Source organism: Haematobia irritans, chromosome 2, assembly GCF_050003625.1.
Source record: "Haematobia irritans isolate KBUSLIRL chromosome 2, ASM5000362v1, whole genome shotgun sequence".
Taxonomy (NCBI): domain Eukaryota; kingdom Metazoa; phylum Arthropoda; class Insecta; order Diptera; family Muscidae; genus Haematobia; species Haematobia irritans.
The window spans coordinates 102,077,439-102,095,726 of NC_134398.1; the positions used below are offsets into that span (position 1 = coordinate 102,077,439).

An 18,288-nucleotide genomic window follows, 5' to 3' on the forward strand; every position below is an offset into this window, starting at 1 on the left:
ACACAATAGTCGAACCGATATTCGACCATTTTTAAACGTGGCCCTGCGGCTCCAAACGCCTTTTCAGAAGCATCCGCAAATACATATAACTGTACCGATGTTGGCACGTCCCCGCTGAATACATGTCTTGGAATCTTCAGGTCATTTAGTAACATCAAACTTTGTCGGAATGAAAGCCATGTTGATCGTAGATCATCAGGTATCTTATCTGACCAGTCAAGGTTGAGTTGCCGTAAATGTTGCATGAACATGTTTGCTCTTATTGTTACCGGTGCGAGTAGGCCTATGGGATCAAAGAACCTAGTTAGGTCCGAAAGCACTGATCTCTTTGTGACGTCTGTAACCTCCGTCTGTTTTCCTTTAACACACAGTTGATCCGCTTTTGGAAGCCAACATAAATCAAGGGTCTTTACTGTATCTTTCTCATTGTTGTCAAAACTAAGATCGACCTCTCGATCGTTCCTGAGGAATGTTTTGCAACAAATGCGGATGGTTGGCAGTCCATTTCCGGCACTTAAAACCACGTTCTTCCAGGATGTGAATCAGCTCCCTTTGCGATGCTGTAGCTAAATCATTTGCACATCCTAATCCATCGTCAATCCATCGATGGTCCTACGGATCCTCCAGATAAATCTTCATCATTGTAAGGCTGCATGTGCTGCCTTAAAAGTTCTCCTGATGAAAGGGGACATAGACATAGTTCTTATTCAAGAACCATATGTTTATAGAAACAAAATATGTGAATTAAGTACTCCGGGGTTCAAACTATTGCAGTATACTGGTAATGATGTAATTCGAGCCTGTATAATTGCTAAAAACAAGCTTAACTTGTTTCTGCTTCCTTCAATGTGCAATGCAGACACTGTCGTTGCCAATTTAGAAATAGCCAAATGCAAATATTGGGTATCGTCGGTCTATATGGGACATGACAGGGAGATCTCTCCATGTGCCGTTAAGACCTTAGTTGAGGAGTCACTGAAAACAAAGACGAAACTTATTACGGGATGCGATGCGAATGCGCATCATAGTATATGGGGAAGTAGTGATACTAATGCAAGGGGAGAGTCGCTGTTTACGTACAAACGTAAATCCCTGCATTCCCAAACCGCCGAGCGAAATTCCCTTATTTTCTATTGTGTAAAGCGAAACTAAAATTAATAAATGTTATCGAAATACTTTAATGCCCAACTTTTTCGATATATAAAAGATCGTATTGCAAAGTCCACTTCCGAGATAGTATAGTTTTTCGCCTTTTCCTTTCGACGATCTAATCGTCCCAAAGCAATTAGTCTTAGTGGTAAGATTAATCCACAGAAATAAAGACAATATACCATCCATCCTCCTAACTGCTGATTTTATTTTGTTTCATTTTTTTCATATCGTATTCCATCATCGGTATTGCGAGCTACATACAAACGAGAGTACACACCTGCTTTTCGTTTGCTTGTTTCAGCTGCAGAGAACTACCATCCAGTTATCCATTTCTTCCTACTCCAGGTTTGCGGACAAACTCTTCTCCATTCTACTTCTCCCACACCTGCATAGCCTGAACATTGGTCCTTCGAACCGGATAAACGGTAATTCTCTCAGAATCCAGCTCCACCCAGCAGTAATTGCAAGCAGGTATGCTTTGTTACATTTTAGTTTCTATCTACCACGCGGATTGAACAACGTAATGAATTTGTTGCGTATTAAATTCGACCAGAACTAATATTATCGGGAATTAAGAATACAAAACTTGTGATAACAAGTAACGCGTGTGCTTTGGAAAATATTATTTATACGATTTGTTAAAGTGCAACCGGTCGCTTGTGAATCCGCGAAGTGAGCCTGCCCGGAGGCTACATACTGTACTGACACCACATTTGGAAATTACCATACAATAGGAGAAATCCACTCCATACAGACGTAGTCAAATTTTTCCATTAAAGTGAGTGTGAATTTTCATATATATTGTTTGTTTTAAGACCGGAGAAGTATTAGGATTCACTCCAGAGAAATCCTTCCAATTTTATTTTTTGGCAAATAATTTCTCCTCTGCCACTAAGGTCTGCTCTGCCGATAATTTCTCCTCGGCAGAGACTGAAAACTGGATTACCACATTTCTGTTAACGACAGCATACAATTCTGTTATACAAAGCCCAGATTGGATTCAATTATGTTATACTTACACATTACACCTATGACAGATTGGGCTCATTCGAATGTGTTTAAGTGATGATCCGTTTTGGCTCTTAAACTTCTCTCTTAATTTCTCATTTTTTGCTGAGAGATTACACAAGCTGAGAAAACGATCACACTCTTCTTGCATTTACACACTCTTTGTGTTGACACGGTTTCTCTATGTTTACGTCTCTATTCGGAGATAAGTGAATTTACTCCAATTTGAGTTGATTCTTTTTGTTTTGATATTTATTTTCGTCACTGGCACTTTATTCCAAGCAAATCTCTGGTTCCAGATTTTCCAGTGCAGTTACGTTCATTGACCATTATGTGTTTTGCTTATTAAATTTATGGATCATCTGTTGTTTGGAATTCCAGTGAATTACATATATTTGTGCCGATATATTTACATTTGTATCTTAAAATGTATTCTCGGCTAGGGGCACAGTGGTCTGTATTGCAATCACTGTGAATGAGTTTATTCAATTCATTATTTTGTTTAAATCCCAACGGATTGGATTTATGTATCATATGTTTCGATGAATTACATATATTTGTGCCAATATCTTTACATTTGTATCTTAAAGTGTATTCTAGACAAAGGGCACGGTGGTCTGTATTGCAATCATTGTGGATAAATTTATTCAATGCATCATTTTATTTATCCTCCGACGAATGTGTGCTTTGCTTATTGAATTTATGGATTATGGGATTTCAGTGAATTACACATATGTACCGATATTTTTACACCTGTGTCTTGAAGTGCACATTGACCTGTATTACCATCGTTGTGGATGAATTTATTCAATTTATCACTTTATTCATCTTCCAGTGGATGTAAGAGAATTTTAGTAGATGATTTGGGTTATGAAAAGTTTACGAAAGATTAGCTGGTTAATGGACGATTTATTAATATTTCAGGTCTGTTATTGATTTTTGCATGCGTTTTTTTTTTTTTTAATATCTCGATTTCGCTTCCTTTTCTGTGAATGTCAATGTTAATGTGTGAACTTTAATCCCCTGCCGGGTTTGTTTCGCATTGACCCTTTTGCTTTGTCCTCGACTTTTCTCATTTTTTCGCTTATAAGACCTGCTAAGGGATATATCAACGATTTGGTTACGGGGTAACCTAGCTGATACATTTTCTGGACTTATATATAGATTTTTACTTCCTTTGATAATTCTTGTTTTGTTTTATTGCCTTGTCGAGAGTTCGATATCCCAACTATGTCGCTGGACAAGTTTATATGCTTGGCTGAAGCCTTGTTGAGTTCGAAAGTGCCCTGAACGGGAATGAACTGCCCGTGACCACACTGTGCCTCATCGAGACTCATCGCGATGAAGTGAAGTCTATATGGACACGTCTGAAACAGGTTTTTGAACAGTATCTAGCGGATCTGTCCAACGAGGAGGAGGAAGATGATGAGACGGATAGGACTGAGAAAGACCCTAATAAAATATCGGACATTGATGTTGTGAAGGCGAAATATAAGAATTCCTACTCGTCATATTGTCGTTGTATTACTAAGTTGTCTGATTTAGGCGAGGGGCTCTCAGCGCGATCTTCAAGCATTAGTAGGGTTTCTGGAACTCATTCGACGGCCTTTCATTTGCCTCCAATAGAATTGAACACATTCCATAGTGACTATAAATCCTGGCCTACTTTCCGGGATATGTTTACGGCCATATGTGTGAATAATTCAAAGCTAAGTCCTGTGGAGAAGTTATTCTACCTTACACAGAAGACGAAGGGGGAGGCCCATGAGATAGTGACTAAGAGTCCATTGACTAACGAAGGATTTTCTTCAGCATGGAGAGATTTGTGTAATCGATTTGAGAATCGGAGAGTTTTGGTTAATGGCCAATTGAAAACCTTGTTTAGTCTTCAAGCTATCTCCTCCGAATCTGCAGGGGCTCTGAAACGGTTACAAAGGGATATAAATTCCTGTATTTCCACATTAAGACTGTACAGAGTCGATGTTGACTCGTGGAATCCAATTTTCGTGTTTCTATGTTCCAATTGTCTTCCGGAATCAACATTGACGTTGTGGGAACAGACATTAGGCGACAAAACGAGCATCCCGCTTTGGACCGACCTCGACGAATTTTTGACGAATAGATACAGGACTTTGGAATCCGTCACGGAGATTAGGAATTCCAGTGATCCAAGAAGTGCCCCTTCTAAATCCAAAAGTTCTAAGGGAGGTCAAAATAAAGTGAACACATTCCAGACTAGTGTCAATAGAACACAGTGTCGGCTATGTCCAAATGAATTCCATTACTTCCGGAAATGTCCTCGGTTCATGAATATGGACCAAGGACAGAGGCTGGCTGTGATCAAGGCCAACAATATGTGTCTGAACTGTTTTTCAAGCGCTCATGCAACAAAAAGTTGCAAAAGCAAACACTCATGTTACAAGTGCAAGAAGCGTCACAATACGCTATTACATAAGGATTTAAAGCCGACAGCTGCGGAGCAGGCTGTGCAACCTACTTCTGGAGTCAAACTATTGACCCCTTCTCTTCTACCTGTGGACTCTCCTACAGACCGAAATGCTTCAGTGTGTTATCCGGGAACATCCACCGGGACAATACAATCTTGTTTTTCGTCGGCATCCAAGGGTGTCTTGCTCGGTACGGCTGTGATTAATATTCTCCACTTGGGCACTTCATACCGTGTCCGAGCACTCATTGACTCCGGCTCCCAGGGGTCATTTATCTCCGAAAATCTATTTAATTTATTAAGACTTCCATACAGGCGCACATCCGCTATAATTTCGGGTTTGAACCAGACGGTATCGGCACAAGTGCAAAAGGAATGTCGCATTTGCCTGGGGTCCGATATCAATCCTGATGTGGAACTGACAATTTCTGCACTCGTTGTACCCCATCTTTCTAACAACTTACCCTCTAGTACCATAGATGTGGGGGACATAACCGACATTCCAGATATTCCACTGGCAGACAAGAATTTCTACCGAAGTGCCAAGGTGGATCTCTTATTAGGTGCCGATGTTTTCCCGTCGATAATGTTATCAGGTTGTTTACGCGGATTTTGCGGTACCTTAATGGCCCAGGAGACCGTTTTTGGGTGGATTTTGACCGGTCCCATTCCAGTTTCAAATTCATCATCCTTTTCTACTTTCGTTTCCTACTTTTGTGAAATCTCTTTAGACAAAGAAATTTCAAAGTTTTGGGAGGTGGAGAATGTCCCAAAGAAGCCTGTTTTGTCTTCATCGGATGATCTTTGTGAGAGGTTATATAGAGAGACCACGAGTAGGAGCAGTGAGGGGCGTTATATTGTATACCTTCCGTTCAAGGAAGGGCACCCTCAACAGTTATGTTTGGGCAGATCTAGACAGATGGCTATGGCCCAATTTTATCGTAATGAGGCGCGGCTGCTACGAAACCCAGATCTGAAACAGCGATATGACGAAAATCTGGACGAATATTTATCCCTAGGTCATATGACGCCTATTGAATTCGATGCTCGGGCTTTAGAGGGGGACAATTATTATTTGCCTCACCACGCGGTTATTAAACCGGAGAGTACGACCACCAAGGTTCGGGTAGTTTTCAATGCGTCAGCTCCTTCTTCGAACGGAGCAAGTTTAAATGACGTTCTTCACGTAGGCCCCGTTCTTCAAAATGACTTGACAAATCTTATATTGAAATGGAGGTTCCATAGATTTGTCTTTAACGGTGATATTGAGAAGATGTACAGGCAGATCCTTGTACATCCCTCCCATGCTCGTTTCCAACGAATTTTGTACAGGAAAAGTCCACAGGATCCCGTCATGGACTATGAACTCAAAACTGTTACGTTTGGGGTCAACTGTGCTCCATATCTTGCCATCCGAACGATTATCCAGTTGGCTGATGACATCCAGGACACTTTTCCAATGGCAAGTCGGGTTTTAAGAACATGCATGTATGTTGACGACGCTTTAGTAGGGGCCCATGATATACAAACAGCGATCGACTGCAGGGACGAGATTATCAAAGCCTTAGGCACTGCTGGGTTTGTCATGAGGAAGTGGGCTTCCAACTCCAAAAGCATTCTGGCCGGTCTACCTGCAGAAGACCTCTTGTATTCCGATTTTCTAGACTTTGATGATCGTAGTTCCGCGAAAACTTTGGGGATACGATGGAACGCCCGATTGGACTATTTCTACTTTTCTGCGGCCGAGTTCCCGGAGGATTGTGTGTACACGAAGAGGGAGGTTTTGTCCCAAATATCTAGGCTTTTCGATCCAGCGGGATGGCTGGCTCCTGTTATAATTGTAGCGAAAATAATTATGCAGAAGATTTGGTTGGACAGGACTGAATGGGACGAGGTAATATCATCGGAGGCCTTACGTATGTGGAAGCAATTCCAAGATAACTACTCCCATATAAACTCCATTAGAATTCCGAGATGGCTTCACTATTGTCCAGAAAGTACTATCCAAATTCACGGGTTTGCAGATTCTTCCGAAAGAGCTTATGCCGCCGTGTTGTACATACGCATATCCTATCAAGACTCCATCTTCACGAATCTTATTGCATCCAAAACTAGAGTAGCACCACTAAAAACTTTGTCGATTCCCCGTTTGGAATTATGTGGCGCTAGTCTCTTGGCAGAAATGATCGATAGCATTCTCCCCCAAATGGAAATCCAAAATTATTCCCTTTTTTGTTGGACAGACTCTACAATTGTCCTGTCATGGTTATCGAAGCCTGCATGTTGTTGGAATACATTCGTCGCAAACAGGGTGTCAAAAATTACGCAGGTCGTTGATCCCTCCAACTGGTTTCACGTAGAATCTGGTCAAAATCCTGCTGATATTGCCAGTAGGGGTTCCCTTCCCCAGGACTTGTTGGGTGAAACCATTTGGTGGAATGGGCCGTCATGGCTTTCTGAGCCCGCTGGGAATTGGCCAGTAGTTAAAATCCCCCCTTCTGTTGGAACTAGTTTAGAAAGGAAGGCTCTTAAGGTCTTCTATTCTTATTTTAGTAACTTCGAGGACATTTTGGATAGATTTTCATCGTTCGACAGAGCATTGCGGGTTATATGTTATGTGTACCGATTTCTTTACGCCACACATCCGAAATTTCGTTATAGCTATTACAGAAACATTATAGCCGTGTCGACTTCCGAGATTATCCAAGTTCGTAAGAAACTCGTGTCCATATGTCAAAAGGCGTATTATCCAAATGAATATTTGGCTCTGAGTTCCAAAAAATCCATTCCATCAACGAGTCCTTTGCTAAATCTGAATCCATTCATCGATCCGGAAGGAGTCATGCGAATTTGTGGTCGATTGGAAGCGTCACCAGCATTATCGTATAATGAAAGACATCCCATAATCCTCCCTTATGCTTGCCAGTACTCCAGATTATTGATTAAATTTATCCATCGGATTTGTCTTCACGGAGGAAATCACTTGATGCTTCGTCTTGTCCGCCAACAGTATTGGATTCCAAGAGTCCACAATCTTATTAAGACTACTATCCACCATTGTAAACCTTGTGTGATATACAAGAAGAAATGCCAACATCAGCTTATGGCTGCATTACCGCCCGAAAGATGTGAGCTTTCACGACCATTTACCCATACTGGCTTGGACTTTGCTGGGCCATTCGAAATCAAAATCTACGCAGGGCGGTCTGTTCGAATGACTAAGGGATATGTGTGTATATTTGTGTGTTTTTCCACAAAGGCGATACACCTCGAAGCCACCTCGGACTTGTCAACAGCAGCATTTCTAGCAGCATTCAGTCGTTTTGTCTCTCGGCGGGGATGTCCACTCCACTTGCATTCGGATAATGGGACTACGTTCGTTGGAGCATCCAGATCTCTAGCAAAGGATTTTATAAAATCATCCCAGCAATATGTCGTATCCAACTACGCCCATCACAATATAACTTGGCACTTCATACCTCCTGGAGCACCCCATATGGGGGGTCTTTGGGAGGCGGGTGTCAAAAGCTTCAAACAGCATTTTAAAAAGTCAGCGGGATCCCTAAAGTACACATTTGAGGAGTTCCAGACCCTTCTGGCTAAAATAGAGGCGTGTCTAAATTCTCGGCCTCTTACTCCAAGTTCTCCAAATCCATCCGATCTAAATGCACTAACTCCTGGCCATTTCCTAATTGGATCTCCGATATTAGTACCACTCGATCCTGAAGTGAAAGAGCCATCGCTTTCCATTCAAAATCGCTGGCAAAGGTTAAAAGCTATGTACCAACATTTTTGCAATCGGTGGAAAAATGAATATCTCAAAGAGCTCCAAAAGAGGCACAAGTGGAAAAAGCCCGAAGCTAATCTGAAGGAACACATGCTTGTCGTCATCCGTGATGAAACTTTGCCACCAAATTGCTGGCGCCTGGGTCGAATTACTCGCGTATATCCAGGAAGTGATGGACGAGTTAGGGTGGCCGATATCTATACCCAAAAAGGCTTAATAACGAGGCCAGTCACAAAGTTGGTCATTATCCCTGATAATGAATGATCGAAATCACCTCACATTCCTAACTTATTACTCCATATTATCATACATATTTTTTTTCTATATTATTCCTTCTTTAGAATCCCATATTGACTGCTATTAACACATAATCTTTCCACTTTTACAGAAGAATGAAAACTATTAAAAGAGCTCAAACACCCAGCCAATCCAGCTATGTGTGTAGACTATGTCGTCAGGTTCACGCGCTCAAATATTGCTGGCGATTCCGCAACATGAATATTAGCGAGAGGATGAAGGTGGTGAAAAAATACGGATATTGTTCCAATTGTTTGGCCCATTCGCACTCACAAGGAACGTGCTTTACGAAGTTGGGATGCGGGTATTGTCATCAACGACATCACTCTCTTCTACACATGCACGAAAGATTAAGGTCAGCTCCAACACAACGAAACCGAGACCATTTATCATCGACTAATCAGCAAAGCCGAAAGGCATCAACTAAATCATCTGAGAGATCTAGATCAAACAAGCCAATGCCATTGACCAAAACCACTCCCAGCTCAACCTCGCTTAGTGCTATATTACGTCAAAATGCAATAACATTGCTCCCAACGGCACTTGTAGTGCTAAATGATAAAGATGGCCAGCATTTTGCCAGATGTCTGTTGGACTCAGGGGTACGAATGAGCAGCATAGCTAAAAAATATGTCGACAAACTTGGCCTAATGACCCTCGAGTTAGACAACGAAACAATTTGCCCAGTCGTTTTGTCTTCATGTGTAGACCCAAGTTTCGTTATAGAGACTACTCTAAAAGTCAATAGCCGTATATGTACTATTACTCCAAAAAGGTCGCTACCAGAAACTATTGCGAACAATTTTAGTAACCTTGTACTCGCTGATAAAAAATTTTTCAGATCATCTTCGATTGACATAGTACTGGGTGCCGATATCTTTTCCCGGATAATACGAGATGGAGTAATCACACGTGCTGGTCTTCCTACTGCCCAAAATACGAGCTTAGGCATCATTATTTATGGCACCTTCTCAGCCTAACTAGTTCTTCTCTCGTTCTATGAATTAACGCTATATATATTATAATTTAGTGAATTAATATATATGAATTATTCTCCACGTTTTCAATGAATTAATTAATTATAATTATAAGCAGAAAATTTACCATGATTTGAATTTATCTCGCAAATATATTTATGATGTCACGTATCTTATAGATACATCTATGAAATCCAAGAACAAAAAATCGTAAATTAGTCTAAATAGTAATTTCATATAATTAACTATTTAAAAGTAAACTCTTTTCCTATTTACTTAGATTAAACGACTTTGCAATACGACATAAGAATCTTGTTACATTATTTCTGCAAGGGGGGCGGAATGTTTACGTACAAACGTAAATCCCTGCATTCCCAAACCGCCGAGCGAAATTCCCTTATTTTCTATTGTGTAAAGCGAAACTAAAATTAATAAATGTTATCGAAATACTTTAATGCCCAACTTTTTCGATATATAAAAGATCGTATTGCAAAGTCCACTTCCGAGATAGTATAGTTTTTCGCCTTTTCCTTTCGACGATCTAATCGTCCCAAAGCAATTAGTCTTAGTGGTAAGATTAATCCACAGAAATAAAGACAATATACCATCCATCCTCCTAACTGCTGATTTTATTTTGTTTCATTTTTTTCATATCGTATTCCATCATCGGTATTGCGAGCTACATACAAACGAGAGTACACACCTGCTTTTCGTTTGCTTGTTTCAGCTGCAGAGAACTACCATCCAGTTATCCATTTCTTCCTACTCCAGGTTTGCGGACAAACTCTTCTCCATTCTACTTCTCCCACACCTGCATAGCCTGAACAGTCGCTAATAGAGTTTATTTTGCGTACTAATCTGGTAGTTTGCAACAAGGGAGATGCCCCAACCTTTGTCACTAAAAACAGGCAAGAGGTTTTGGACATCACCTTGGCCTCGCAAGAACTGAATGAAATGATATCTGAGTGGCATGTTTTAAGTGAACACAGCTTCTCAGATCATCGCTACATCAGTTTCAAATTTGATGTTCATACCATCAAGACCATATTTCCGCCAAATGTTAGGAAAGCTGACTGGAATAGGTATAGGGAATCGTTCAATACGATGATACCGGAAATACCGGAGACAAATATGAGCAATGTGCAAGTTATCGAACACGCAGTGGAGAGGATTACTAAGGCCTTCAACATTTCACTGAAAGCTGCATGCCCTAACGGGAAGCCAAGGGGGAAAATCGACCACCATGGTGGTCTACGGAGTTAGGTAATATGAGGAAATCGTGCAGGAAGCTCTTTAACAAAGCAAAGTCCACCAGAGCTCCTGTTGATTGGGACACTTACAAGAAGAATCTGAGAGGATACAAGCGAGAACTGAGAAAGGCTCAACATAACTCTTGGAATGATTACTGCAGCAGCATTGAGAATACGTCCGAGGCTTCCAGACTACGGAAGGTGCTAGCATCCACGAGCTCCGCTCCAGGTTTCATTAAAACATCGGAGGGCAATTGGACAACGTCCAGTGAGGAGACGCTGGAGGTACTTTTGGACACACACTTCCCTGGAAATCAGACGGTTGAACCATGTACTGGCGGTGCCACAGTTGCTCAGCGGTCGTTTCCTGTCGAGGAAATTGTATCGGAAACTAGAATAAGATGGGCGTTAAATAGCTTTGGATCATTCAAATCCCCCGGACCTGATGGAATTACTCCGGCGGAGTTACAAGCGGTGGCTGACAGAATTATCCCCTGGTTGTCGGCGATATATATAGGATGTATCAACTTAGCATATATTCCACGAAAGTGGAGAGGATCAAAAGTCGTTTTCATACCTAAAGCGGGAAAAGCCTCTCACTCGAATGCGAAGGATTTCCGACCAATCAGCTTATCATCATTCCTACTTAGGACTCTGGAGAGGATGATAGATATTTATCTTAGAACTAGCGTCGATTCAAGTTTGCTCTCGAAACGACAACATGCATACTCGAAGGGCAGGTCTACTGAGACCGCATTACATGAACTAGTCAGCTTTATTGAAAGCTCACTATCTGTCAAAGAATACACAATCGTGGCGTTTCTAGACATCGAAGGGGCGTTCAATAACTTCCATCCGAGCTCGATATTAAATGGACTGACAACTCTGAATGTTGATCCAGGTATACTTAGGCTGTTAGACGAACTTCTAAGGAAGAGACGCATTTCAGCCACACTAGGACAAGCAAACATACAAAGGTATGTGAAAAGAGGCACTCCTCAAGGAGGAGTTCTATCACCTCTTCTTTGGAATGTTGCTATAAACGACCTTCTGGTTTCCCTAGAAAAAGAAAGGATACAAGTGGTGGCATACGCAGATGATGTGGCGCTAGCAGTCAGGGGAAAATTCCCATCAACAGTTAGAGATATTATACAGAGAGCCCTCCGGATGACTGAGAAATGGGCGAAAGATAATGGTCTTGGGATAAATCCTGCAAAGACAGAACTGGTCATGTATTGCAAAGATCGCAAAACTCCCACGGTTAGGCCCAGTTCCTTAGGGGTTATTGAAATTCCCTTTAGGGAGTGTGCAAAATACCTTGGCGTTATTTTGGGCAGGATGCTGAACTTTAACCTTAATATTGAAGAAAGGGCGAGGAAAGCAACGGTAGCTTTATACTCGTGCAAAAAGGCAATAGGGAAAAAGTGGGGACTAAAACCAATAATTGTACATTGGCTATACACGGCAGTCTAAACCAGCCGACAGGTTTAGACAAAGTTCAGCGTATGGCGTGCTTGTGTATCTCAGGTGCATTCAGCAAGACAGGAACAAACTCCCTTAATGTCATACTGCATTTATTGCCTTTAGACATTTTGGCCAAACAGTCAGCTGCAACAACGGCTGTGCGGTTGCGCGAGCTATCCCTGTGGTCGGAAAAAAGTTACGGTCACAGTTCGGTCCTCAAAATAATGCCAGATGTGCCTAACGTAGTGGATTACACTTTGGCGAGTCCACTTTTCGACAAAAACTTTGAGACTCTAATTCCCAACAGTGAGACGTGGTGTACACGGACCCCGGGGAATAAAAGATATATAGATTTCTACACTGATGGCTCCAAATTGGATGGCCAAGTGGGTTTCGGAGTATATTCTAAAGATCTGGAACTTCGAATAGCGAAAAGATTACCTAATCACTGTAGTGTTTTTCAGGCTGAAATATTAGCAATAAGAGAAGTGGTGAATTGGCTGAGAAGTAATGCTCCAAGCAATATTGGCATTAATATATACTCAGACAGTCAACCTGCAATAAAATCCTTGGACTCTGTGTTCCTCAACTCGAAAACGGCCATCGACTGCCTTTTCCTGCCGATTCCTGCTACGACCGAACACCAAAAAGTTTTTCAGCGGTGGATTATCCCACCTCAGTAATGCTGGTGACATTTCTGAGGGTTACAAAGCTTCTCTAAGTGGTTTCACTGCAATGTGTAACGCCGTTCGGACTCGGCTATAAAAAGGAGGTCCCTTGTCATTGAGCTTAACATGGAATCGGGCAGCACTCAGTGATAAGAGAGAAGTTCACCACTGTGGTATCACAATGGACTGAATAGTCTAAGTGAGCCTGATACATCGGGCTGCCACATAACCTAACCTAACCTAACCATCGACTGCCTTAAATATCTCAATGAGATGGCTGAGCAGCACAATATTCACCTAATATGGCCACAGGAACATACCGGGGAACTGCGAAGCAGATGAGCTAGCAAGGCTAGGAACTACCTTACATATTCCAGGGGAACTAAAATCTGTTGGTGTGCCTCTGGCTACTTGCAAGCTCTTACTGCGTGAGAAAGCTGTCATGATGGCAAATGTTCGATGGGGGAATTGTAAGGGTTGTAACGACACCAAGCAAATATGGCCCCATTTAAACTTAAACCGCACACTAGATATGCTAGTGTTCTCGAGACGCCAGATTTCACTCCTGATATCTGCTATAACGGGTCGGTGCCTGATAGGCGATTTTGCAAAAACTATTGGTGCGAAGTATAATGACTATTGTAGGAGCTGTCATGATGCGGAGGAAAAGGAATCAATAAAACACCTCTTGTGTGAGTGTCCTGCATTTTGTGTAAGGCGTAAGCAAATTTTAGGGGCATATAGCTTCAGATTACTGGCGGACCTGGAAAACGTTAACTTAAGCAGTCTGCTAATGTTTTTGGAACAAGCTGGTTGGTTCAACAGAAGAAAATAATCGAGAAGGTTCAACGGTTAAAACTAGAAGTGCCCATATGTAATAGGTAATGTGGTATCAAAATGGACTGAATAGTCTAAGTGAGCCTGAATCTTAATCGGGCTGCCACTTTAACCTAACCTAACCTAACCATCGTCAACATAGAAGCCGTCTGTCAAGACTTGAGATCCCAGAGGAAACATACTTTCGTTCATTTGTGCAATTTTTTGGAGACGCTTTGTTGCTAAATAAGGCGCAGACCTAGTTCCGTATGTCACTGTATTGAGGTTGTAATACTTGATTGGGTAAGAGGGACCATGCCTCCAAATAATAATCTAATATCTACGGTCGTCGGGGTGTATAAGAATCTGGCGGTACATCTTTTCAACATCCGTTGTAAATGCATAACGTGGCAAAGGGAACCTGATTATAATAGAGAACAAGTCACTTTGAACTACTGGACCTGTGTACATGAGGTTTAAGGGAAACCTTTGTTGCTGTCTTTGTTGATGCGCCAAAGACTCGCAGCTTCGTTGTGGAACTCTCTGGCCTTATCACTCGATGATGTAGAATTGGGGGTCGTAACAGTTTCGATATCCACCTCATTCATATGTCCCATTCGCTCGTATTCCTCCATAAACGAAACATACTGGGCTCTAGTTGCTGGATCCCTTTCTAACCTTTTCTCCAAGCTTATAAATTGTCTGAAAGCAGTTTCTCGTGATTTGCCTGTCTTGGAACGGAATTTTCACCATAAATCATCCTTCATTCGTTATTGTTCCTCGCATTGTTCGTCATAATGGGATGGACATTTATCATTAGGTATACAATCTTCCATGTCCCAAAAACGCCGGATCACATTATCTATGCTGTCAGACTCATGTTGCTCAGCCACAGAAATAGCGTAAGTTGCCTTCGTAGATTTTGTATCTTTCTTGGTTGAGGAGGTTTTGCCGCTAACTATCCTACCTAGAGACGTATTGAACAGAGTTGGCAATTCTTTTGATAGCTCTATCTTCCGTACTAGGGTGAAATAGAACTCAGCACCGAGAAGAACATCTATCCTTCCTTGTTTAAAGAAAAATGGATCGGCAAGCTCTACCCTTGACATCTTCCACTGTTCAATGTCAGTCTGTTGGCTAGGCTGCCAAGGAACTATCGTTGGTAAAACAAATGATTCAAGATCCGCCGAAGAATCATTGCATGTAGACTGTATTCTGACGTTTACTCTCCTTGTAGACTTCCTTTGCGCATCTCCAATACCATCAATCCACAGTGAGGAAGCAGATGTTGCTAATGCCAACTTCTGAATAACTCGCTCTGTCACAATATTAACCTGCAATCCTGAATCCAAAATAGCACGAAACTGTGCTGATCTTCCATTTGCCGCAATGAGGTTGACTCTTGCTGTTGCTAATAATAAATATTCATTCTTCGTAGCTTTACCATCGATCGACGCCGTTGACTGTCCTTGACGCGCTGAATCGTTGAGCACATGTTCGCTCCTCTCAAACAGTTAAAACACAGCACTTTGTACCGCTTTTGCAACATTTTCCACGCCGTGGCATAGTTCCCTCCGCTATTGATATATGACTGACGAGCCTCTCCCGATAGGTTAGGTTTCAGGTACCACATTTTCTGAACATCAGGTATAGGCTGTTGGTGAATCATATGCAAAAGCATATCATAAAATTGCCTCTACTTCGTATAATCTCCATCGAAGATGGGAATCGCAAATTTCGGTAGCTTAAGACTTGATGTAGCCAAAATTGTGTCAGAACCAGGGATCCGGAGCGGTCCATTTTTTTCGCTCCGCTCCGCTCCCGCTCCGGAGAAAAAAAAACCGCTCCGCTCCTCGCTCCGCTCCGCTCCGCTCCTCTTCGAGAAAATTATAGTACAAACATTGTATTATTTGTTCAATTGAGTTTTATTTTATTTAGAAAAATCGGGCGGTACATATATGGGAGCTATAGCTAAATCTGAACCGATTTCGATGATTTTTTGCACATATAGTTAGTGCTATAGAAGATTACATTTCGCCAACTTTGAGTAAGGTCGGTTGATAAATAAAGGTTTATGACCTAATTTGACAAAATCGGGCGATACATATAAAGCGTGATTTGTTAAGAGCTTGATAACTTTAAAAAAAAAAAAAAACGCATAAAATTTGCAAAATCTCATCGGTTCTTTATTTGAAACGTTAGATTGGTCCATGACATTTACTTTTTGAAGATAATTTCATTTAAATGTTGACCGCGGCTGCGTCTTAGGTGGTCCATTCGGAAAGTCCAATTTTGGGCAACTTTTTCGAGCATTTCGGCCGGAATAGCCCGAATTTCTTCGGAAATGTTGTCTTCCAAAGCTGGAATAGTTGCTGGCTTATTTCTGTAGACTTTAGACTTGACGTAGCCCCACAAAAAATAGTCTAAAGGCGTCAAATCGCATGATCTTGGTGGCCAACTTACCGGTCCATTTCTTGAGATGAATTGTTCTCCGAAGTTTTCCCTCAAAATGGCCATAGAATCGCGAGCTGTGTGGCATGTAGCGCCATCTTGTTGAAACCACATGTCAACCAAGTTCAGTTCTTCCATTTTTGGCAACAAAAAGTTTGTTAGCATCGAACGATAGCGATCGCCATTCACCGTAACGTTGCGTCCAACAGCATCTTTGAAAAAATACGGTCCAATGATTCCACCAGCGTACAAACCACACCAAACAGTGCATTTTTCGGGATGCATGGGCAGTTCTTGAACGGCTTCTGGTTGCTCTTCACTCCAAATGCGGCAATTTTGCTTATTTACGTAGCCATTCAACCAGAAATGAGCCTCATCGTAAAGCGCGAAACACATTTCGAACCGAACACTGATTTTGGTAATAAAATTCAATGATTTGCAAGCGTTGCTCGTTAGTAAGTCTATTCATGATGAAATGTCAAAGCATACTGAGCATCTTTCTCTTTGACACCATGTCTGAAATCCCACGTGATCTGTCAAATACTAATGCATGAAAATCCTAACCTCAAAAGAATCACCCCTTATATGGGACCTATATCTAAATCTGAACCGATTTCGATGAAATTTTCAGACTTAAAGGGTGATACAGAAGATTATTTTGTGCTAAATTTGACGACGATCGGTTAGTAAAAAAAGTGCAACGTGACCCCATTTGTCGAAATCGGGCAATACATATATATGGGAGCTATATCTAAATTCTTCCAAATTCAATAACGTTCGTCCTTGTGCCCAAAAAAAACTCCCTGTGCCAAATTTCATCAAAATCGCTTAATAATTGCGACCGAAATCCTGTGAACAACAAATACATGGACAGACGGACGCCAAGCGCTAGATCGACTCTGGAGGTGATTCTGAGTCGATCGGTATATATTTTATGGGGTCTAAAATCAATATTTCTTGTAGGCACATTTTTTGGCAGATCAAACTTATTATACCCTAACCACTATGTGGTTTAGGATATAATGACTTTAAAACAATGTGTTGAAATATTTTATTAATTTTGAAGATTTTTTCAGAAATATTAAATCCATTTTGACTTCATTAAAACGAAATTTGCATTCATGTTAGGATACACATTTTTATGTCGAATCACTTAGCTATAAGGACAAACAGACTTCATTGAAAAGTTTAGAGACTTTTAGACAAGGAAAAACTTTTTTTCAGAGAAATACGTCTTCTATTCTAAGCAAAATTCGTATTCGTATTTTAAGCATGTGAAATATTTGGCTCCCGACAATATTCTTTGCGGTGCACCATCTACTATTTAATATGTGATAGAAACCAAATTTATGAAAATGGACCAAAATGGACCAAATTCTGTTTGGTCTGACCATCGGACCAAATTTAAAAATTAGAAATATTTTGGACCAATTTTGGTCCGATCGGACCAAAACGGCAACGCTGATTGGAATTGAAAGTCTATACACAGAGTAGAAGTAACTACTCTCCGAAAGTTTTTTTTTGTTTTGCAACAGACGTAGAGAAGAGGTTTTGTTATATTTTTAATGTGTGTGTGTATGTTCATGTTTGCAACAACCTCCATCGACATCAGTCCGTGGTATAACTACGAATATTCTTACTCAGATCTAGTGTTACCTAATTTCGCTTTTTTCCCCTTTATTGTATAATAAATGTATATGTGCACATTTTTCAACCAAAATTGAAACTATCCATAATTTTAATTAAATTTTCGAGAACTAATATCAGAAATAAGAGAATGCTAGGATATAGTACAATAGTAAAGCAAATGTGAATGAAAAAAAGCATGCCCGGTTCCAAAGATGTTGTCTTTACTTTAACAGTTTGGGTATTAATTCCGAGCCAAAGAAGCGGAGAATACAAGTAAGGATACTTTAAAGACGTAATTCTCTTTTAAATTTGGGGGTTATGTACTTGCTTCTAGGAAGCAAAT

General features: G+C 41.0%; 1 protein-coding gene across 1 annotated transcript; it reads left to right on the top strand.

Annotated features, from left to right (window-relative positions):
- The first annotated feature begins 249 nt into the window (after positions 1-249).
- LOC142224886 (uncharacterized) lies at positions 250-9,670 on the top strand. Its single transcript, XM_075294663.1, has 3 exons — positions 250-308; positions 3,425-8,629; positions 8,782-9,670. The coding sequence occupies exons 1-3, from the start codon at positions 250-252 to the stop codon at positions 9,668-9,670; spliced, it is 6,153 nt and encodes a 2,050-aa protein (XP_075150778.1).
- The last annotated feature ends 8,618 nt before the right edge of the window (positions 9,671-18,288 follow it).

Coding starts and splice junctions, on each gene's coding strand:
- LOC142224886 (XM_075294663.1), top strand. CDS start 250: ATGTTTGCTCTTATTGTTACCGGTGCGAGTAGGCCTATGGGATCAAAG. Junction 309..3,424: donor GGATCAAAGAACCTAGTTAG/GTCCGAAAGCAC, acceptor GCTTGGCTGAAG/CCTTGTTGAGTTCGAAAGTG. Junction 8,630..8,781: donor ATAACGAGGCCAGTCACAAA/GTTGGTCATTAT, acceptor CCACTTTTACAG/AAGAATGAAAACTATTAAAA.